This window comes from Pongo abelii, chromosome 4, assembly GCF_028885655.2.
Source record: "Pongo abelii isolate AG06213 chromosome 4, NHGRI_mPonAbe1-v2.0_pri, whole genome shotgun sequence".
NCBI lineage: Eukaryota > Metazoa > Chordata > Mammalia > Primates > Hominidae > Pongo > Pongo abelii.
Window position 1 is genome coordinate 16,963,155 of NC_071989.2, and position 25,064 is coordinate 16,988,218.

At 40.8% G+C, this 25,064-nt stretch overlaps 1 protein-coding gene across 5 annotated transcripts in view; it reads right to left on the bottom strand.

The window, feature by feature from the left end:
* RETREG1 (reticulophagy regulator 1) overlaps window positions 1-25,064 on the bottom strand; it is a 150,707-nt gene that overhangs the window by 77,225 nt on the left and 48,418 nt on the right. For 4 of the 5 annotated variants that reach the window (XR_008525153.1, XR_008525155.1, XR_008525152.1 and 1 more), the window contains exon 3: window positions 22,183-22,213. Coding sequence is in view for 2 of the 5 variants with exons in the window: in XM_024247510.2 (XP_024103278.2) it covers window positions 22,183-22,213 (31 nt within the window). In the remaining 3 variants the exon portion in view is untranslated. Of the gene's footprint in view, window positions 1-13,086; window positions 13,107-22,182; window positions 22,214-25,064 lie in introns of those variants that run through there. The other variant, XM_054555427.1, reaches the window with a different exon arrangement.

Below are 25,064 nucleotides of genomic sequence, written 5' to 3' on the forward strand. Positions count from 1 at the left end.
TAATGATGTTGAGCATCTTTTTATGTGTTTATTTTCTTTGTTGAAGTGTCTGTTTAAATCTTTTGGATTTTTTATGGGTTTGTTTATTGCCAAGTTGTTTTTTTGGTTTTTTTGTTTTTTTTTTGGAGACGGAGTCTCGCTCTTGTCACCCAGGCTGGCATGCAGTGGCGCCATCTTGGCTCACTGCAACCTCCGCCTCCTGGGTTCAAGCAATTCTTCTGCCTCAGCCTCCTGAGTAGCTGGGATTACAGGCGCCCACCACCACACCCAGCTAATTTTTGTACTTTTAGTAGAGACGGGGTTTTGCCACGTTGGCCAAGCTGGTCTCAAACTCCTGACCTCAGGTGATCCGCCTGCCTCAGCCTCCCAAAGTGCCGGGATCACAGGCATGAGCCACCATGCTCAGCCTATTGCCAAGTTTTAATAGTTCTTTATACATTCTGGAAAAACGTATTTTATCAGATACATGATTCACAAATATTTTCTCCCCATCTATGCCTTGACTTTTCATTCCCTTAGCTATGTCAGTTAAACATCAAAGGTTTGTCATCTTGATCAAGTCCAATCTATCAAATTTTTCTTTTGTGGATCATCCCAATAATATTGTATCTAAGAAATCTTTCCCTAACCTGGGGTTATGAAGACTTTCAGCTGTGTTTTCTTCTAGGAGTTTATGGATTTAGGTTTACATTTAGGCCCATGTTCCCTTTTGAGTTAATTTCTGTATGTGGTACAAGGGATGGATCAAAGTTCATATTTTTGCATACAGTATTTAATTTTCCTAGAACTATTAGTTGGAAAGGTGATCCATCCTTTTACCAATGAGCTGCCTTTGAACCTTTGTTGGAAATTAGTTGTCATGCATGCGTGAGTCTATTTCTGGACTCTCTACTTTGTTCCACTGATCTATTTACTGCACTGTCTTGATGACCACAGCTTTATAATAAGCCTACTCACTGTGATTTAGCCAATAAGCAAAATGAGGCCTAGAATGCTGAACTGCTATGTTCAGACTCCAAAGTTTCTTCCACTGGGGCCACATTATCTCCTAAGGTTTTACTCTTTTACAAATACGAACAAAATGTATGCCAAGAAAACAATTAGCTTATGTGACAACATATGAAAATATATTTTACTAAAAATACAGCCTTATTTTGCGAGGAAAGCAGGCTTCAAATCAATTAAAAATAAGCTTTGAACAACAGCAAAGCAACACATTTCAGTTGCAAAAGCACAGCTCACCTCTCCAGTATGTGGAGAGTCCTGTGAATCAGGGCTACTTCCAGCTCGGGTTCCCCTACAAGCTCTTCCAGCTCCAATCCTCAAATTCTGCTTGCTTCCTCATTCTTGCAATGTGATGAAAACATTTTAAAATTCTTGTTTGAAATTCCTAACCATACCTTTATTTTCCTAAATACTGTTTAAGAAGCTATGTGCTGGGGAAAGATATGTACTGTTTGATATGGGATATGGTAGAATGCCGAGGTGAAGCCCATTGGTGTTAGAGGGGAGACAGGCAGGAGTGAAACCCATCAGTCTGGCCAAGTCCCTTAAGGAAGCTTTGGTGTCCTTGTCTTTGAAAGGGGGCTGCTAATTCCTGCCTCATGGAATTGTCTTGAGGATAAATTAGGTAATACGCAGAAAGCATTCAGCACAGTGCCTGGCAAATACTAAGCACTAAGAGAGGACAGTTAATTCACAGTTTATCAGCAGCAGCAGCAGCATCGTCCACTATCCTCCCCTTCCCTAGGTGCCCCCTCACTTGACTCCAAGCTCCTTGTCGGCTTCCTTTGATTCCTAGGAGGCTTTAAGTTGCTTCTGTTCCTGGGAACGTCTTGGTTCCTGTTCCTAGCATTTCTTTCTCTCAGCTTCCATAAGATGCCCCAAGTCCAAATAATAATTCCTCCTTTATTTATGCTAGCCCGAGGGCATTTCTGTCTGTTGTCAGCACAGAAGCTTCCTCAGAAAGAAGGGTAAATTAGCTCCTCAGAGCCACTGTTCCATGTGTCCAGGATGCTTCTCCTCCAGGGCACTGAGCACAGTCACTCCAGGTAGCCAGGGAAGGAGAAGGCATGCTGGATGGGAGGCAGTGCTGGGTTACAACAAGAGGCAGCATGCCATGCAGATGTGAGCTAAACCCTTTCCCCTTCCATGAGAGAATCCCAATTTTATGCCTGCACCAGTCATAAAAAGCAAAGAGGTGAGACACAATGATTGAAATCCTAAGAAAGAAACAAACATGAAAAAGAAAACAATTTCCTTTGGTATATCTGTTTTTCCACTGCACAAATCTTGAAATTTTATATCTTTTTTTTTTCTTACACAGGGTCTGTGTCTGTTGCCTAGGCTGGAGTACACTGACATGAACACAGCTCACTGCAGCCTCAAATTCCTGGGCTTGAGTGATCCTCCCACCTCAGCCTCCCAAGCAGCTGGAACCACAGGCGGTGCACCACCATGCCAAGCTAATTTTTCATTTTTTGTAGCAACTTGGCCTTGCTATGTTGCCCAGGCTGGTCTGGGACTCCTGGCCTCAAGCCATCCTCCTGCCTTGGCCTCCCAAAGTGCTGGGATTACAGGCATGAGCCAAGGCACTGGGCCAAAATTTTATATTATTGAGATAAATGTTTGACTTTAGAAAAGAGTAAGTCACTAGAAGCAACATGTTGCCCCAAAGATGCTGTGATAGTATAAATAGGAGACACTATGCTTATAACAGGTGGTTAGAAAACAGGAATAAAATAGGGTGCTGATTCAATACAAATAAAAATTGGTGCCAAATTCCAATTTTGAAATATTAGTCAGTATGTACAAAATAAATGTGGCGGCCTTCTTCAGTCATCCCTCCCCCTCCTACCTTTTTTCTTGCTTTGTCTTAAAATCATCATTTCAATGAGCAAAACAGAAATCTATCTAAATATAACCATGGACTTGTTCCCTTCATGGCCTGATGAACCAATGAAAACTTCTGATGATGATGTAATACTTACAGCTATTTTTATTCTGGTGGCACAGACTTTCTCTTTATGTAGAGCAAATAGCAACAGAATCTCTTTAGAGTTACTTCAAAGGTGAATTCCACAGCTTCAAAGCCCAACCATGGACAACTCTCTTGTTATTTCTACCACCTCTCTGATATCAGAGATCTTTCCCCCATGTTCTGACGTCAACGGAAATACAACAAAATCTTGACACAATGCAAGGGACCATTCTACAGGTCCAGCAGGGTCTGCCTTCTGCAGAGCGGGTATTTAATAAATGGTGGAAGTCTACAGCTCAAGACACCTACAGGGAAGGTGGCCCCAAAGTTTAAGCAGGAATCTAAAACAGCAGCTTTGTCAGAGACTGACAGGGTGACTGTGGAAAGTGTCACCTCCTTTCTCTACTCACAACCAAAGTGTTTCATACCATTACAAATATCACAAGAAATTCAAGGGAAGAATTTCAGAGTCAGGCCCAAGATAAGAGCTATTTTATCCGGGGAAAACATAGATGACTAATGAACTCCTGAACAGAAAACAGGGGTATTTGGTTTCTTCCAAACAAAAATAAAACCTTTGGTACATTCCACACTCCCTTTCAACCATCTTCCCACAGAGCCTGGAACTGTTGGCGCTCTTAACTTTTGTTGAAAACCATGAGTATTAGCAACAATGGGAATTTAATTTATGACCCAAAAATAAATAACTTATGTTTCAGTAGCATTGATTTAGGCTGCAGAAACAGGTGTGAGATTTTGCCAAATATATCTGATTCTTCCAAGTTCCCCTTTCAATGTGTACAATGAGGCCCTTCTATAAATATAAAGGTACATGATGTGTTCAGTCATGTAACGGCAGGTTTTACAAACCCCTTTAGCTCTGAATATGTGAACACGCACACATATACCATTTTAATGTCAAATCTGCCAACAATTTTATAATCTGATGTTATTAGTGGGTAAAACTGTTCTGGTTTTGAAAGAGGGAGAAATAATCAGGTATTGAGTAAATTCTTTGAAAATAATGCTGGATAAAATTAACAATTATGGTAAAAAAAACATTCAAGCAACACCAACAAAACACTGAGGGTTAGCAAAAAGTATTTAAAGTAGCCATCTTTAAAAATAAATGGGGAGATTGGACTTATAAGCTTATATCCTATAAGTACATAAATATATATATCTACACATCAAAAACTATTCTCAAGAGCTTTGAAAGACACTAAATACAAAATAAAAACACACAACTCTATGAAATAAAGAATTCCTACCTAATAATGTAAAAAAAATTAATAACAGATTAAATTATAAGACGCATTTCTTTACTCTCTTATAGTAGTGTTATACATCCATACTCTCACCATGGCCTTTTGTGGCCAAAGGTATTTTTCCCTTCTTGGCTTTGGACTTGGCCATGTAACTTGCTTAGCCTCCTGGTTATCAGCAGGTGGAGGCATGAAATGTGCCTGAGTTACTGAGTTTGTGCTCTTATGCCCCTCCTGCCTTTGTTCATGAGAATAACACACTTTAAGTAGCCTCTGGTCCAATGAGGCTGAAAGACTGTGGAGTAAGCTTGGATGCAACCCAAATCTTAGAGCCAAGTCCAGCCTAAACCAGCTGAACCCCAGTTGATCCACAGAAACATAAGCAAGAAATAAATGTGCATTGTATGACACTGAGATTTTATGCTTGTTTACTGTAACCTAGCCATACCTGGCCATACTCAGTCCTTATGCAATAAAAAGAAAAGTACAACAAATGAGGGAGTCATAATGTATTCATTATTAATGTGGTTTCTGTTTGGTTTCCCATGAAGAGCTGATTAAGAAAAATGTAAAGGATCTTGAGAATACTGTGTTATAACCTTCTTGACTGAAAATATTTTACACAGATACACCTTACTATTTTGTCTAGATTCTCTCCTTCTATAACATAAATGAGGAGCCATAATCAATCAGACACCAGGATGGTGAGGGGAGCGTGATCAGGACTGCTTAGCAGAACTGTGAGAAATAAATACCTGTTATTTAATCCACCCAATCTATGGTATTCTGTTACGGCTGCCTGAGCAGACTAAAATCAAGAGAATCCCAGGCCAAGAGGCCATGCAAAATCTAGGTGGTGGGTACCAGCAGTGTCAGTGACACAGTAGCAGAGCTGAAAACCCTGTCCAAGCAGCCTCATCATCTTCTCACTAGCCTCACCCTATTTCTCAAAATCACTTGCTTACCAGAGAAGAGCTTTTTTTCTATTCCAGAAATCAGCTGGCAGTATTTAGAGGAAAAGCTTTCTCTTGAATTTAGCTACCTTTCTGATACTGATAAAATTATCAATCCCATATTCTAACCAGCTTGAGGAAATTCATTTACTACAAGCTGTGTATTCCTTCACTGTTGGAGGACTGTCATGCCTTGATCAAAGAACAAGACAAATTTATAAGCAATGTGTAGCTAACTTTCTAAGTGCCCTACACAGAGAGCACAAACTCCTTAGACTGGGATCACTTCCCCCACTATTTCCACTAGGGAAGTAGAAATGGTCCATCTCAATCACCTATGTATTTATTGAACTGCTCATATATTAATATAAGTAAAACTGTGGAGAAGGGTGGGCTTTTCTATTCCTGTTTAATAAAAACTTGGGATAGTCCTACTTTGACCCCCTAGATCAATTTCAGACCCATTTCTCAATTTAAAAATACAAGTTTCTGTTCCATTTAGACATTCTCTCAATTACTGAGTCTTCATTACATATTCCAAGCATGATACATCCATTAAAATCCCTTGGAAGCAAGATTATTTCATCCAAACTTAGCCTCAGGGAAAAAAAGTATTTAAATGTGCAATTTATTCAACATAAACAGTAGTTCTGACTTGAGGTTGTTCAGCTTAATAAGCTATGGAATTCAGTTTTCATTCCACAGCAGATGACTCCTGAGTCATGATTGAAAATATCACTTATTTTAATAAAGACTGTAATAACTGACCCCCCAAAATAAGGAAAACATCAAAAACAATCTAGAACATGTATTTTCTGTGTTCGTGAAAATATGATGCAAAATCTGAGGTCTGTAGTCCAGGAGAAGTAAATAGTGAAAGTACTGCTCGGGCGTTAAAGTGACATGAGATGGCTCTGAATGTTATAGTTTAAAAATACTCTCCAAGAATACAAGCCAAATGACTGCAGGATTATAAGTCCTCTCTCCCAGTTGTTCAGGTATTAAAAACAGGCACAAGTAAGAATAGCCTTCAACAGAACTAATAAACAGCACGTGAGTAATAATGCAATACACCCCAGTGAGGATACTACACCATGACACCCCAGTGAGGATACTACACCATGTATCTTTTCCTCTTTTTACCAAATACCTCTAAATAATAATGTCGACTTCCTTCCTTCTGCATAGTCCCTCCTCTTTAAAATTAAAAAAAAAAAAAAAAAAGCGTTAAAGGAAACATGATTTAAATGTCAAATAAAGGGCACGTTCTTGGGTTCCTCCCTTAGAAGCAATGCTCTCACTGCTGGAGGTACTGATGGTGCCTAGAATTCAACTTCCCCAGCTGCCATTCCAGCATTTGCAGTTACTTAATGCTATCGTCAATTTTCCAATATTTATGGATGATGAGCCACGCCCATCATCTGCCAGTCCACCTGTCCCCCAGACATAACTCTGCCCCCTTGTGGCAGATCAGACTCTCCTGCAAGCTGCCAGTCTGCATGCAGAAAACACTGCCTGGTGGACAAAAGCCATCCAGCCCTGCTGCATGTTTCTTCCCCTTCACCTACAGAGTCAGCTCTCACTAATTTGAAAACAAAACCAAACAAAATAAAACCAAGCTGCTCCCTACTCAGAATAATCAAAAGACGGGAACAACCTGAATGTCCATCAACTGATGACAAAGCAAAATGTGGTCTATCCAAATGATGGAATAGTATTCAGCCATGGAAAGGAATGGAGTGCTGATAAGAGCTATAACATGAGTCAACCTTGAAGATATTATGCTAATTCATATGTTGCATGATTCCATTTATATGAAATATCTAGAATAGGGCAAATCCATAGAGGGGGAAGCAGTGGTTGTCAGGAACGGAAGGGAGGAGGATATGGGAATTGACTGCTTAATAGTTACAGGTTTCCTTTTGGGGTGATGGAAATGTTCTGGAACTAGACAGTAGTGATGGTTGCACCACCTTGTGAACGTACAAAATGTCACTCAGGGTAAATTTTATGTTATATGCATTTTATCACAATTTTTAAAAATAACAACAAAAACCATGCTACTCCTTTTCCCGGTCACTGTTTCATTTTTCTCCATTAATTTACCAGCAATATTTTCCAATCTGTGATTCACACTACCTACCCTCCATTTTCTCAGCCCTCATCTCATCCTCAGGCCCTTGAATTTGGTTTTTTACTCCTAAAAAGCTTCTTCCCCCCTTCTCCACACACATAAACAAAAAACATGGAGAACTGTTTATAAAGGCCTCCAAAAACATTTTTATACAATCCAGTGATTTTCCCTAGTGCTCTTAGAACCCAGTTAACGCTGCCTCCTTAAAACTCTGTTTGTCCCTGGCTTCCAAGCATGGCATCTTCATGACTCTTCTTGACTATCTTGGCCATATTGGTTCATTTTTCATCAAACCCGCTTATTTCTACTTGCCCAGTGAGGACGTTCTCCCAGGCCCATTCTTGGCTCCCTCCCAAAAATGTCACCACCCCATGTCACTCTAGCCCTCCTTGTTTCAGGATAAGCTCTCCCACAAATCAGGGTCAAACTTCAATCCTTTCATAGATGGAGACATGAGTTGGAAAAATTGCCCTCTACATTTCCAAATCAAAGCTGGTTCTTTCACATCATAAGAAATACTAGATTAGTTTCCTATTCCTGTTGTAACAAATTACAAATTTAGTGTCTGAAAACCACAAAAATTCATCATCTTGCAGTTCTGGTGGCCAGGCTCTAATCTGGGTCGGCTGGGATGCATTCCTTTCAGAAGCTCTGGGGAAGATGGTGTCTCCTGGCTTCTTCCAGCTTCTAGGGGCCACCTGTTTTCCTTGACTCATGGTCCCTTGCTCCATAGTCACAGCCTGCAGCCTTGCATTGTCTCTCTTTGATCTGCCTCCTTCCTAAAAGAACCTTTGTGATGACATGGGGCCACCTGGATACTCCAGGATCATCCACCCATCTCAAGATCCTTGATCCCATCTGCAAAGTCCCTCCTGCCATCTGAGGTCATGTATTCACAGGTTCTGAGTTACGGTACGGACTTCTTTGGTGGGGATGGGATTATTCAGCCTGCCCCAAACACACAATGGTGTGGAAGACGTTCTTTAGCAGCCACTGCTCTTGTACACTCTTCTAACAAGCAGGAACCTTTGCCCTCAATATTTAACAGGTTAATTTATGCCTGGGAGCCAATAACTCACTAATATCCCCTCTTTCCACACAATCACTTGCAAATTAAGCTATTTTCTAGGATTCACAATTCAAGATGATCTGGAGTCCTCAGGAAAAGGAAAATACTAAGTCAAAAGACTAAGTCAAAGAGTAAGGAGGGAAGGAAAGACTTTGGAGAGCACATGATAAACAACATTCAAAAGATTTTATATAAGACAGTGGATAGAAACAAACAGTAAAAGGGTCATGAACTCAAAGTACCATTTAGTTCTTAGAGACCTCACAGATGCTTAGCTTGTTTGTCAACTAAAAAACACAACCATTTGTCATTGATTCATGTCATTCATTTGTGAATTTCCTGCCCACCCCCACTTTCTCTGTCGTATTCTCCATTGATCCATCCTTCAATCACTTCTCTTAGTTAGTCCCTGTTAATTTTTTTCACTCCCCCTACTACTCTAAAATACATGAGTTCCATGCACACCTGTGCACACGGGTACATGTACAGAAGTAACCTTTCATTGGACTTTCTTCTTGTAACTAGAATATTAATGTTTTTGCCCTGCTGAAATGTATAGGTACTAATCACACTTTGGAGCCACACGGCTGGGTTTCTGCAGTAGCCAAACTATTCTTGGCTTCTCTGAAACAGATGTCCCATCGCTCACACCCCCTCTAGTGGCAGCCAGCCCTAGAACAGGGCTGAGCATGCACAGACTAAAGACAAAAAAACCTCCCAAGAACTCGGAAGAATATTTCCATGCTAGGTCATGGGTGTCACAGCCCATGTATTGGTATAAATTTCACACAACCTTTCAAATATACAATATTCTGGCTTTGGGAATTGTTCACTTTATGCATTAGGCATTTACCTTTTTCCTTTAAATGACCATTTGTACTGCCATATAGTAAACTCAGAAACAGAAACAGTGGACACTATGGAAAAAAAAATCCAAAGTCAGTGAAAAAAGAGCAGATAAAGGCTGGGCGTGGTGGCTCACGCCTGTAATCCCAGCACTTTGGGAGGCTGAGGCAGGCGGATCACAATGTCAGGAGATCAAGACCATCCTGGCTAACATGGTGAAACCCCGTCTCTACTAAAAATACAAAATTAGCTGGGTGTGGTGGTGCATGCCTGTAATCCCAGCTACTCAGGAGGCTGAAGCAGGAGAATCGCTTGAACCCAGGAGGCGGAGGTTGCAGTGAGCCGAGATTGCGCCATTGCACTCCAGCCTCCGTCTCAAAAAGAAAAAAAAAAAAAGAGCAGATAAATAAGTTATGATATAGTCCACATGATGGAATATTGTACAGCTACAAAAAATGAACTACAGCTATACACAGCAACACAACTGATCTTTTTAAAAAATGTGTTAAAAAAAAAAAACACTAGTCCTAGAAGAGCACATAAATATGGTACCATTTTGACACACCTCAAAAACAAAAACTTTATTTGCGGATACATATATGTGATTTAAATATATAAATATTCATACTTGGTTTAAATAGATACATTTTATGTTTTGTTTAAATATATAAATATTTATACTTTGAATATATAAACATTTATACCTTGTTTAAATATATAAATATTTAGATTAGATTTTGTTTAAATATATTTAGATTTTGTTTAAATGTATGAATATTCATATTTCATTTAAATATAAGCGGGGATTTTTTTGAAAAGCAAATGAACGAGGAGCACCAACTTCAGGACCATGCTTGCTTCTGGCAGGCAGCAGGATGGGGTGGGCGGGGGAGCAACTGTATCAGTCCTGATTGGATAATAGGTTCATGTATATTCATTTTATTACGTTTTACAACTTATATATATATATTACAAATATCATTCAATATATTCAATATGATCACTAACATGTACCTAAGGAACATATATAGGTAGGCCGACAGACAGACAGACCTGCCCACCGACAGAACCCAGGGATAGGTTGTTGAAAGAGAACACGATATTCTCTCAGATTCCCTCTTGTTGTCCAAAGACTACAGTTCGGACCACAAGGATAAGATTTAAATCTTATTCTGGATGATACAAAGAGTTTCCAAATCTTGAAACATGTTTTGGGTTTACACCTAAGTCACCAGAATACGCATTCAACCCTGTCATTTGTACCTGGAGGCTCAACTTTGAGCTTGCCTCTGAGCCTCAGAAAGCAAGAATTTAAGAACTTTGATCTCACCTGACCTTGGAAATAAATCATTTTTCTTCACCCCAATCCTGTGAGACTTTGTGTCAGAAGACACTTGGCCTGGCTGGGCCCCCCACCTGGAATGATGCTGACATTTCCGAGGCTGGAACCTCTCCGTTGAGCCTCGCTTGTTTCTCTGGACTTTGTCCCTGACCTTGGATTCCTATGACTGGGCCGTGCCAGTCTCTCTCCTGTAACCAGCGCCTGCCTCTCCACAGCAGCTTGGGAGCCGGAGCCCTGGGCACTCGGGTGAATTAAATGCCACCTGCTGCTGCCTGTGGAGTGCTGGGTGTCACCTCCCCACATTCACCCTGCCTGCGGGGACATGCTTTTTTTCATTCAATGTCTTTTGTTTCCCCTCTTGATAAAATAATGTTCATTATAGGAAAAAAGAATGTCATAAGGGTGAACAAAATCAAGAAAATAAAAAACACTTATATTCCCCTCACCCTGAAATAACTACATTTATGTACCAACATACAATTGTGATGTACTGCACATATACCTCACTGCGCTTACTTTAAATCTACAATTTTTGATACAAAATTAACAATAAAGGATGATCTTTCGTGTCCCTATATATTCTTCTACAACATGATCTTTATTGGCTACATAATATTCCACTGATCCCAGTCACTATGGCTACACACCATCAATAACAAAATAAAACAAAACTTACTGGTATAACACAACGGTCACTCTCACACAAGCCCCGGCCTTGGGGCCTTTGCACTCCCTGTTCCTGCCGCCTAGAAGCTCTTCATACAGACGCAATCTGCAACCTCACCTCCTTCGAGTTCTTGCTCAAAAATCTTCAGTAACATCTTTCCTGAGTGCCATATTACAAACTGGACTCTCCCTGGCCCCTCACCACTCCCTACTCCCTCTCCTGCTTTAGCTGCCACTAAACCCATTTCACCATCTAACATTATATATTGCAGTAATTATTTTCTGACTCACTCACTAGAATATAAACTCTACAAGGACAGGGTTGTCTATTTATTTATTAATTTATTTTTATTTTTGAGACAGAGTCTTGCTCTGTGACCCAGGCTGGGGTGCAGTGGCACAAACTTGGCTCACTGCAACCTCCATCTCCCGGGCTCAAGCGATTCTCCTGCCTCAGCCTCCAAAGTACCTGGGACTGCAGGTGTGTACCACCACACCCAGCTACATTTCTGTATTTTAGTAGAGACGGGGTTTCACCATGTTGGCCAGGCGGGTCTCAAACTCCTGAGCTCAAGCAATCTGTTTGCCTCGGCCTCCCAAAGTGCTGGGGATACAAGCGTGAGCCACCACACCTGGCCTATTTTTACATTTTTTTCCTTTCACAAATGCTGAGAAGGTGGTCTGGCAATAAAGGTATTCAGTAAATATCTGTTGAAAGGATGGATGAATGAACAAACACATATGTCATTCTACAAAAAGACTGCAAGAAAATAAAATAAAAATTGGAAGGTGAGTTTAATTTGTAGGTGATGGGTCTCTAAGTGATTTGGGTATTCTTCTGCATAGTTTCCTTTATTTTTGATTTCCTAAATTATCACTGTATTACCTTTGCAAATAGGGGAAAAATTAAAGTTATTTTATAAATGCTACTAGGCAAATATGACTACAAGTAACAATGTTTGGGGACTATAGATAAATAAATAATAAGGGAAAGAGATTTCTAACCACCTGCAAAATCTTAATTTATATTCATATAACTGCAACACAGCACAGGATGAGTTAAGAGAAATGTTAACTACTAATCATTTTTTCTTTTATAATTTAAATGTATTGAAGCAAGCATGCTATTAGGTAACAATTATTCTAGCCTAGTTATTTTCCATATTTATAGATGAACTTCACTCATTTCAAATCCATAATAACTCAGGATCTGCTAACTAATCAAACCTAATAAACTTGGGGTTATGAGAATCTGAAAACACTGATAAAACCATCAGAGTTTTACCTTTCATTTGTTATCAAGCAGCTGTGTAGGCCCAAGGCACTGCCACGGGAAACATTTTTTTTTTTTTTTTTTTTTTTTTGGAAACAGTCTCGCTCTGTCACCCAGGCTTGAGTGCAGTGGCGTAATCTCGGCTCACCGCAAGCTCCGCCTCCCGGGTTCATGCCATTCTCCTGCCCCAGTCTCCTGAGCTGGGACTACAGGCACCTGCCACCGTGCCCGACTAATTTTTTTTTTGTATTTTTAGTAGAGACGGGGTTTCACCATGTTAGCCAGGATGGTCTCGATCTCCTGACCTCGTGATCCTCCCGCCTCAGCCTCCCAAAGTGCTGGGATTACAGGCGTGAACCACCAAGCAAGGATGAAGTAGCCCCAAAATAATGAAATGGGTGATTGAATTCATGTTCAATCATATTGTCATAAAATTACATTCACTTAAAGGAATGTCAAAAACAATCCTAAACAACAAAAATTATAAATTATAAGAAAATATAACATTGAGTATCTTTTGCTTAGGGAGTTCTGAGTATTAAGTCATTTATAAGTTACCTCATGTCCACTGCTGCCAGACCCACAAAATCCTGGATCCCCTAGTTTTCTATGTTTTGACTTGACAAATCTGAATTTAAGGAGAACATGTTGCCTGTGAAAGGAATATGCAATCAGGAACGGGTCTGAAAAATATATCACCCTCATCAACAGAGCAACTAGGATATGATATGCACCTCTTGTTTCATTTTATTTTTTTTGAGATGGAGCCTCGCTCTGTCACCCAGGCTGGAGTACAGTGGCACCATCTTGGCTCACTGCAACCTCCATCTCCTGGGTTCAACTGATTCTCTTGCCTCAGCCTCCCAAGTAGCTGGGAATACAGGCGCCCGTCACCATGCCTGGCTAATTTTTGTGTTTTTAGTAGAGACAGGGTTTCACCATGTTGCCTAGGCTGGTCTTGAACTCCTGATCTCAGGTGATCTGCCCACCTCGGCCTCCCATAGTGCTGGCATTACAGGTGTGAGCCACTGCACCCGGCCATCATTTTAATGTCTCCAGAAATATATCCGTTGCTGTCCTGAAGATCCACATCAATTTCCTAGAAGGCTCTTCCCTTGAACTTATATTCTAGGCATGTACTTACTTGAGTTAGATGGACTCTTGAGAGAAAAGAGTGGCCCTTAAGTGTTCATCATGAGACTTTTTTTTAAAACTCATAATTTTTTATGTAGGTACACCACTGATGGTAAGAAATAATAACTACAGTTCTCCATATCCTTTTATTCCAAAACAGCTTTAAAACCTACTTCTAGTCTCTTGTTTCACACTTGTCTTCAGTGGATCTAATTTTCAAAGCACAACTTTAAAAAATTAACCACAGATTGGAAACTGCATGTAGAACTTGGAGAAACTTTCAGACCAAATCTGAGCAGCTCTGGCTAAGAGCTTGCTGTCAGTCAATGAATGGATCTGTTCTTTCTTCGGAGAGAGGAAGAAAAGGGCTTTGACTCTCCATTGTGCAATATATGACTGCAGAATTGTGCTCAATTATTATTTTTGAAAAAGGGAATAAAAGGCCCATTCGGGTTTTGATTTTGGCAGGGTACAGACTTTAAAACTGGTGCTTAGTTCCCAGGCTCGCCTAGGCCTCTTCAGCCAAAGATTTACCCAAGCACAGATATGCTTACGTAAAATGCGTATGTCCAGCATATTCTGAATTTAAGTGATTCTTGTAAGGAATGCTTTTTTAATTTAATCTAATTGCTATGGTTTGAGCGTCCCCTGCAAAACTCATGTTGAAATTTAATTGCCATCATGATGATATTAAGATGTGATTAAGATATAGGGGCTCTGCCTTCACGAATGGATTAATGTTTTTACAGCAGGAGTGGGTTAGTTGCCATGACAGTGGGCTTGTTATAAAAGTGAGTTTGAGAAAAAACAAAATTAAAAAAAAGAAAGAAAAAAAATTTTTTTAAGAAATAAGAAAAAAAAACTAATGAAAAAAATAAAAGTGAGTTGGAGCTGAGTGTGATGGTGCATGGCTGTAGTCTCAGCTACTCAGGGAACTGAGGCAGGAAAACTGCCTGAGCCCAGGAGTTTGAGGCTGCAGTGAACTATGATTGCACCACTGCACTCCAGCCTGAGTGACAGAGCGAGACTCTGTCTCTTAAAAAAAATAAAACGAACAACAACAAAGCAAGTTTGGCCCTTTCTTGCTCTCTCGGGTCCTCCTGCCCTTCCACCTTCACCATGGGATGACGTATCAAGAAGGCCCTCAAAGACGCAGGGCCCTTGACCTTGGACTCAGCCTTCAGAACTATAAGCAGTGAATTTCTTTCCTTTATATATTGCCCAGTCTCAGATAATCTGTGACAGCAACACAAAACAGACTAAAACAACAATGTATCCTTCACAGCAAGATTTTCTTTTAAAACTCATGAAGATGTGGCTCTCTGTCTATAGTTGTGACTGAACACAAAACTAAAAAATACAGCTTTCAAATATGATGCCTTATTAACAAGGTTCAAGTCTTACTGTACAAGTTACAAGGTCCAGGTACAAGATTATAAAGTGCAAGTTACAAGGTGACTTTAAGACACATTAGAACAAATTCAAACTGTGAAGTCTAGTAGTTACAACATATGAATGTCAGAATTACTGTTACACTTAACATGGAGCGCAATTAAACCTCAAGCTATCAGGTAAACATTTAATGCTTTTTATTTGGGAATTCAGATCAGCCAATCTGTGGCTAATCCAGGCAAGTTTGATATAAATAAAGATATGAGTCATAAATATAAAAAATACATTTTTCTCACTAAGTTCCATTCCTCAGAGGAGACAATTTAGCAAACACTAGATGACTTTCTACTTTTAAGAGTGACATAATGTTGTGCTCAAGGATTTAATGCGTTAGACATCTCTGATTTAAGTGCTCCAATTTGTTCCGGGCCTATAAGCTGGGTGAACACCAAGGACTTGGGTTTTACAACCAAAGATTCTTGAATCCTTTCACCTTCCCACCTCCAACCCCTCCGCCCGCTTGAAAGCATACAACCAGCTAGAGCATTTTCACTGTTCATTTTCTGGAAACCCACAAAACAAAAGAGCATTTCATTGCAAGAATCAGGGCCACACAACTGCTTCTCCTAAGAGTTTGAGAGACAGACAGGCTGAGGACGCCCACAATCTGACCAAGCTAGAGGCAAAAAAAACCTCACAACTCCCTTTGCTAATCCGTGCTGGTTCGAGAAAGACTGACTGTTGAATCTGTGCTCTGCCTCTCAAGAATCAGCTCAAGGTAAGGCCATCAGATGCAATGGCCTAGCTGCAAGCTTGGGAAGCCCCATCCACTTCCTGCAGAGAGCACACTGCTAGGGGCATCTGGATTCCTGGAATATCCATCAGAAAATCCGATAGCTCTCAGCCATAATTTTCAGGTTTCAAGCTTTAGATGCCAAGGAAAAAATTGCTTTAAATTGGCACCAAACAATAAAACAAGACTCATGATGAGAATAACTTGTTCATCTGAGTTACAATGTACCAACTATTAAAGAAATTTTGAATGATTTGTTGTATGTAAAGTTATTTCTTTCTAATTTACAACATACTTGGAAAAACCTGGCCAAACTGAAAACAATTTTATGTTTTTAAATGATGCTGTGCATACAGAAACGGTCACATGCATACTTTCTCATTCGTTAAGAGGACTTTATTCAATCAAATGCTACAGTTTCATGCAGAAAGGAAAAGCTGTTATAATACTATGGATCAGGTTTCAATTCAGTGCTAGGAATGAACCATAAAGATGTCAATTTGGTTCTGTTGGCAGACAGCTCTATGTAAATCCTGTTCACAGATTGTAGAGTTAGCGTTTATTAAAGAAATAGGTCAAGCGTGGGTCCTTCTCAGAACATACCCACTGAGAACCACATTTTCACAAAGGAATTTTCCAGGTACAAATATTGACATGTGAATGGCATATGATTAAAGTTATCTAATGTTGATTGTTGATGAGGCCATCAGAAATTAGACTCTGGGTTTAACATTACATTCAGTGTAACATTCGTGAACTTTATGAATACTCTTTAAACATCCAGAAAAACCACACCTGCATAAGTGTACATATCCACTACCATCTTCATGCTAAATTCTGAAGGTAATACTTTCAGCTTAGTGTAGTTGACAAAAGCAATTTTTCCCAAAGAGTAAATGATAGTTTGTGAACTACATAACGAGCCATTAGGATTGTAGGGAAGGAAAGAAGTTACTTCTCAATGTAAAAGCTTAACAATGGCACTGTGAGTGGTGAATGGCCCACTATTTGATCCACTTTTTTTTAACAGTGAAATTAATGCTAGGAATGCTTCTTAAAGGTCCTGAAATGCCATGGAAAAAAGGCTTGGCTTACCCTGAGCAGAAAGAGGAAAAATTAAGCCTTTCTGCCTAACCTGAGAATCTCAGTTGTGCAGCCAAAGGGCAGTTGGAGGTGATTTCTAGCTCCTGCCATGTGAGGGGAGGTTTCTGAGCTCAGCACCTGTGAATGCGGAGGTGAAAAAACCCTAATCCCACGTGGCTCACATGAGCAAAAGAGCACCTCTGCCTTCAAAGATCTACTTATCAGTCACTGTATTTTGTTCTTGAAACAAAGTGTTTTTTAATTTTTTAGTGTTAAAAATATAAGCACTATCTAGTGCCAGATGCTAAGAATCACTGCAGACAACAAATCAAATCATCAAAGAAATTCGAGGAATAAGTATTTAATTTTACATCTCCAATGTGGTAAATACCGTTACACATTGGAAACTGCAGTGGACACACAGAGGAAAGTATCCCTTTGGTGTAACTTGGCGTAAAAAGACAGCAATATGAAAGGGACACAGAAATCCCTCACATTGCACCATCATACATTTCTCAGGCTGTATGGGGTACTTGGAACAATTCACTTGTACCTCCCACTAAGCAGATGAAAAACTGAGGCCAAAAGAGAAGTGAAGTTGGCAGGACCATGAGCTGCAGGGTTGGGACCAGGATGAAAGTTAGTTGTACCTGGATATACACCCAGCCAATTCTAGAATGAATAAGACCCTTCCTATAAATGGTACTTCCAGCCGGGCGCGGTGGCTCATGCCTGTAATCCCAGCACTTTGGGAGGCCAAGTTGGGCGGATCACAAGGTCGGGAGATTGAGACCGTCTGGCTAACATGGTGAAATCCCGTCTCTACTAAAAATACAAAAAATTAGCCGGCCATGGTGGTGGGCACCTGTAGTCCCAGCTACTCGGGAGGCTGAGGCAGGAGAATGGCGTGAACCCGGGAGGCGGAGCTTGCAGAGAGCCAAGATCGCGCCACCACACTCCAGCCTGGGCGACAGAGCAAGACTCCGTCTCAGAAAATAATAATAAAAAATAAAATAAAATAAAAATAAATGGTATTTCCAGTAGGCTGCCTTCTCTGGGACATGTGAGCACTTCCCCAAAGGAGAGAAATAGCCTATTTAACAAAAGCCCTAGAATAGGGAGCTTCTCACTCCATAACCAAACCTAACAGCAAAGTATGTCCTTCGGTTCTGCTGTGCTAATATTTTTTCCAAATCATCATTAAACACTCAAACAGCTTCTGTATTAAGAGAGAGCACAGCAGAAATTCTCACATGCAAATTTTAGATGCATTTAGAAGGGTTGTGGGTGCAAGAAAGAAGGGGAGAAAATACCTTGACCAGTCAAACTGAGTCTCAGTAAATCTGAAAGAACCCTGAGTCAAAGAGCACGGAGTGCTTTTTCAAATCCATTGAAATTACACTAGCTCAGCTTGTCTAATCTTTCCCCAACCACAGTTAGAGAGAAAGCCTTGATTTCCTTCCCTGACAAATGAGGTAACCCAGGCATAGAAAGCTTAAGACACCGCCAGGCACAGTGGCTCATGCCTGTAATCCCAGCACTTTGGGAGGCCAAGGCGGGTGGATGACCTGAGGTCGGGAGTTTGAGATCAGCCTGACCAACATAGAGAAACCCCATCTCTACCAAAAATGCAAAATTAGCCAGGCGTGGTGGCACATGCCTGTAATCCCAGCTACTCAGGAGGCTGAGGCAGGAGAATGGCTTGAACCCAGGAGGCGGAGGTTGCAGTGAGCTGAGATCATGCCATTGCACTCCAGCCTGGGCAACAAGAGCGAAACTCTGTCTCAAAAAAAAGAAAGAAAGAAAGCTTAAGACACTTACCCAAGGCAGCCCAGGATATCTGTGGCGGGCAGGACTAGGACACGGGCTCCAAACTGCCAGCCCTGAGGTGGACACATGCCTAGGGCCTGTGTGCCTTAAGGGTGCCATCTTCAGCAAACATCCAAATCCCTGGCTCTGTTCTCATCAACAGCCTTCAGATCTTAATTCAATTTGCCCAATAGATTCTCCTGCTTAAGAGAACCAACTTAGAGATACCTGATAAACACTACTTCAGTCATAACACATGTTGATGGCTTGTACCCTTGATAGGATGATGAAAATGACATTTTACCTCTGAGATTTTTCTCCCAAAAACACATATCCCCAATCTAATCATAAGAAAAACATCAGACAAATTTCAAGAGGAGGCATCAATGACTAGTATGCCTCAAAACTGCCCATATCAACCAAAACCAAAGGAAGTCTCAAAAACTGGAACAGCTAAGAGGAGCTTAAAGGGACATGACAAATAAATGCAATGTGGGATCCTAGATGGGATCCTGAAACACAAAAGTTACATTAGGTAAGAACTAAGGAAATCGGAATAAAGCACGGACTTTAGTTAATAAGAATAAATTAGCTATTGCTTCATTGATTGTAACAAATGTACCATACCAATGTAGGATGCTATTAATGGGGGGATGGGGGGGGACTGTTTCCAGGAGGAGGGGAGTGTATGGAAAGTCTGTACTGTCTTCTCAATTTTCTGTAAATCTAAAACTGTTTTTAAAAATAACGCCTGTGTGAGAGAACCAACTAATGCAAGATTCAAACCCACTGAACAGTTTAATTCCTTAGCAGAGCAAGATCCCTCTTACTCATACTTACAAATCTTTGTCTTAGAGCTTTAGTTAGCAGGAATCACTCCTCAGAGCCTACACACTTCTGTAGGAACAAATTAAATGTCTTTAATTTATTTTATGTTATTTTTTAAGACAAGGTCTCGCTCTTTTGCCCAGGCTGGAGTGCAGTGGCGTGATCTCCGCTCACTGCAACCTCTGCCTCCTGGGTTCAAGATCGATTCTCCCACCTCAGCCTCCCAAGTAACTTGATCTACATGCATGAGCCACCATGCCCAGCTAATTTTTGTATTTTTTTGTAGAGTCAGGGTCTCCCTACCATTGCCCAGGCTGGTCTCAAACTCCTGGGCTCAAGCAATCTGCCCACCTTGGCCTCCCAAATTTCTGGGATTATAAATGTAAGCCACCGTGCCCGGCCTGTAAATGTCTTTAACATACATGGAGCTGGCAAACAAAAATCAGAGCCATGCTCACCCTATCCCAGTTCCTATCCCTTATCATATTATTAATTCCTAAATTAACCAATTAATTTAGGAAGATTTGGTCTTAGAAGATGACCTGTGTGGGTAAAATGTATTTATATTACTAGATAGAAATTTTTTTTATTGAAAAGTTTTTTGAAAATTAATCTTTATTTCTATCAATAAGGCCTAAAAATATAAATCTTTTTTTTTTCCATGTATTTCAAACCTTACTTGTTGGGTTAATTAAGATACTGCAAAAGAAAAGAGGAAACTTTCTTAAGTGAGTCACTGTACATATTTTATCATGATTGTAGAAATTATGTCATCATATCCATTGACAATATACCTTAAATTTCTGTTTCCAATTACACAAATTATTTTATTATATGAATACAAACTTTTTTGTTATTCATTTTTAAAAGAAATCTAAAACTTAAGCAGTATTTCTTGTCTGCTCTATTTATACAACTGTATTTATACAACTACTGGGTCAGAAATGTATTTTCTGCTTAGGAATCAGATTTTAAATTCTCAGTTTGCTTTTCATTCTCTTCTTTATCCTCCTCTTTACTACCGATAAAACTCTATCAGCAAAGAAAATTATTGCCTGTGCATAATTGTAATTTAAAATAATTCTAAAAACTCATACTGAACAAACTATGTATGAAATTCCTTGTCTTCATAGATGTCTTTTACTGATTTCCAACATTATACTGCATAAATCAGATCCTATTTCCAGCTGAGACGTTCTCTTACAGTTTTTTATTTAAATGGTTTCCCTAAAAGATGACAATGTAGAAAAAGCACTTGGAGCATGAAGCAGATAGACAGCAAAACCCAAAACACATTTTAATCCATTCCAAACACATGGCTGTTTCCCTATCTCAAAAGCGTAATTTAACGTTCTCTTTATCTTGACATTCCCACAAGCAATTTTCTATAAAATAGAAAGAGAACCTTAACCTGCCTATGCACAGCACACAGATCAGAGCACAGGGCAAGACAAACGCCTACCAGAGCCTATGCCAGCTCCTCCCTGGGGCCAGCCCACCCCTCCCAGGCTGCCCCCCACCTCCACAAGAAGCACCAGGGATCACGTTTCTCTTCTTATATCAAATGTCACCCTCTCTCCAGAGTCTCTTTGCAAGTCTGCATTCTGCCCATGAAAATTTGAGATTTGAAATGAAGGAACAAGCAAGCAGTTGTAAACAGATCATGAAATTAACCTTTCCAGCTGAAATAAGCCTTATTTGCATAAGCACAGCTTCCAAAGGTGCATTACATAAAATACAGGGTGATTTTTTATAAGATTTTTCATGGCATTATTTTGTCCTCCTTTTGCACAATTCATTTCGTGATGTCCACTTAGATACAAGTCAGGCTCCTCAGCCATCCTTTTTAAGTAATACAAATATATTTTAAGGCAGAAATTTAAAAAATCAATTCCTACAAAAATTTATTTTACTGCAATATTAATCCCCATACTCTCCTCATTTTCCCACCTCTCATACACCCAGTTGGTGGAGTGCACTGTGGTCCCCTCAATCAACTGCCCCATTCCTTTCGTTGTCCATTTGGAAACAGCCCCTTTACCATAGAACGGATGAATGGTGGACCTTCCATAAAAAGAGAGCTGAGGTTTGCCTCTGGCTGAGCAAGAAGCCCGCTGGCAGTCAGCATCTCCTGCACCCTCACACCTCACAGCCTCTCACCCTGTCTCTGTGTCTCCCCCACCCCACAGTCCTCTGAACTGACAGCATGGCTAACATGCTGTCGGGAACATTCCAGCAGCCTTCTCCAACTGAGTGCATGCAGCCCTGTTCTCCCAATACAGCAGTTTTGTTCACATCCCAAAAATGAGTCTGAAAGGAAATCCCAAAAGAAAATGCCTCCCTCCCCTCCCTTCCAAATCCTCACACATTATGATTCTCACAAATTCATGTTGCCCAGTATCATAGCAAGACACACGCCGCTTCCTAGAATGAGTCCCAACTTTATCCTTGGCCTCCGTTTGATGGTATTTTTCTTCATTTTCCCACTCTGGTAAATTACTCTTGGATTTAGATTCCTGTCACTAAAATTCTATTTCAGAGCTACATCTTGGTAGCTCAGTTCCCTCCCCTCACCGTCCCTCCATTAAGCACAACATGGAAAGAAAGTTCCCTACCTTTCACTGAGGCTTCTCCACAACTGTGCACCTGCAACAGGGAGAAGCAAAATGTGAAACTTAACAGAGGTATTTTTCTCCTGAAATATTTCTCAACTCAGAACTAGTCCAAGCTATTTAAAGTGCAATGCTCAGATCTTTAACACTCAGGACACCATCCAGTCATACAGTGTATACTGCTGGCACCATGGCTAATTCAGGCAATTCGTCCACATATATTTATTGAGATCCTACTACATGTAAAACACTTGGGTGGGTACCGTGGGAGACAGGACATCCTATAATACATGGACGCTGCCTCGGGGACTTCATTGTCCCCTGGGGCAGACAAAATATGCACCCAAGTAAATATGAACCAAGATAGGCAGTATAGGAACTAACTATGCAAGAGGGAGGCACACACCATGTGAGTTCAGGGAAGAGAGAAAATGCAGCTGCTCAAAAGGCGCCAATAATAGAAATGGCATTTAAGGTGAGTCTTGACATGGTGCTGACAAAAGGAGAACTAAGACAACTGTTATTTGAAAAAAGGAGATTTTTATCTATTCTTCTTTAGATGTTTTGAGTTTTATCTAGGTGCAAAAGAAATCAATATGAAACATAAAATACATACACACACACACACACACATATACATATGCACACCTAGATCTAATTTGCTTTCTTAATTTTCCAATGAATGTCTTTATTTGACTACATCTTGATATTGTACTCCCAGCTACCCGCTTTAATGCAGCTCAATGTAAGAAACGACCACGAGGAAGCTTCTGCATTTTCCATCCAACAAAAAGCCAAATGTGTTGTCCCTTATGTTTTTCAATATCCCCTATCAAAGATCTATGGGATAAATCCTTCTTAACTTTTACTTCCAGAAATAAGTTTCTCAAAATTACTTGCTTCATTTTTTTCAGATAATTAGAATTGTACAATTGATCTGGTTTCCCTTTTTGCCTTGGCTGCCAGTAAGCATGTGGATAAATCTGTTGATCAATCAATGGTTACCAGGTTAGACTCTTGCTCCTCTTCTAGACCTCTTTTGAACAGTTTTGTGCTTATGTTCCAAATAAGCTTCTTCAAACTTGTTGGAGGAAGGTGGCATATAAAAACAAATGGAGAACTCAAAAGAATGCAGGGGACTGTGAGCAACAGTAAGGTTTCAACTAAAGTTGGAAAGTCGGAAAGCATCAGCTCAGCTTGTCATTTGACAATTCTCTAACAATCCTGGGGTCAAGAGTGGAGAAAGTAGATGATGGTATAGGATGGGCATTGGCTTGTTTGTTTTATTATTAAAAAGTAAAGAAATGAGTATAGCTGATGGATAAAGAAACAAGGACCTTTAGAATGGTAAGGACAGCATGTCTGTAATCACTGAGCATGCACCAGGTAGGAGCTGAGCAGAGAGAGGAAGTCAGTCTAAAGGCAGGGCTGAAGAACAGTACAAGTGGCAAGAGACTTAGGAGGGAAAGAGTCCACCCAAGAGTCAAAGAGCTGGTTCAACAGGCACGAGAGGCCAGGGAGGAATGGAGAGAGGGTACACTGAGAACTAACTCGCAGACTCTGCAGATCTTGGAGACACTGTACTTCCGAAGGTCAAGGTCAAAGATGAGGCTACCTGATAGGCAACCAAATCCAGGCCATCTGACAAGCTATCAGAGTACAAGTTGGAATGACAGAGAATGGGGAGTGCACGAAGGACTACAGTTCATGGGCCACAATCCCTACTGAGACCACAGTTGATGGCAACCAGGGTGCTGAGGCCAGGCATCAATGGACAGTGTAGATTTCACAGGAAGGAAAGTATAAAGCAGCAGTGGTTGCAGATGCTCCACAGGTGGCTGTGGGGAGCCACAGGCCACCCACTGAACCCTCCTCCCACAGCACAGGGCAGTAGCTAGAGAAGATCTTCAAGACAGCTGGGGGCCAGGCACGCTGGCTCACACCTGTAATCCCAGTGCTTTGGGAGGCCAAAGCAGGAGGATCACTTGAGGCCAGGAGTTTAAAACCAGCCTGGGTAACATAGCAAGACCCCATCTCTACAAAAAATTAAAAAAGAAAATTAGCCAAGTGTGGTGGCATGCACCTGTAGTCCTAGCCACTCAGGAGTCTGAGGTGGGAGGATCACTTGACCCAGGAGCTCGAGGCTGCAGTGAGCTTTGATCACACCACTACACTCCAGCCTGGGCAACAGAGTGAGACCCCAATTATAAAAATAAATAAATGAATAAATAAACAAACAAACAAGAAAAGACAGCTGGGGGCAGAAATGATTGGTTCTATCTCAATGAGAGAGAATTAAGCTAGTCATGGAAAAGTTTCAGGATGCAGGAGGAGTTTTCCAGGCCACAGAAGAGTTCCCCAGAGTTCAGACAAAGGCGTTAATGCAGGGAAGCACATACTCAAGGTACATAACAATGAGAAAGAGAGGGAGAGAGAGAAATCTATCCCAGCGAGAGGATGTTCACAAGCAATGCAAAATAGACATGGGCTCCCACAGGTTTCACAAAGATTCATTCACAAGATGATATCACTGACTTTTTTGTTTGTTTGTTTTTGAGACAGAGTCTCACTCTGTCACTGAAGCTGGTGTGCAATGGCGTGATCTCAGCTCACTGAAACCTCTGCCTCCCGGGTTCAAGTGATTGTCCTGCCTCAGCCTCCTCAGTAGCTGGAATTACAGGTGCCCACCACCACGCCCGGCTAATTTTTTGTATTTTTAGTAGAGACAGGGTTTCACCATGTTGGCCAGGCTGGTCTCAAACTCCTGACCTCAAGTGATCCACCTGCCTCGGCCTCCCAAAGTGCTGAGATTACAGGCATGAGCCACTGCGCCCAGCCTTGTCCATCTATTTCATATTAAGCACCTAAGATGGTATCAAAGATTG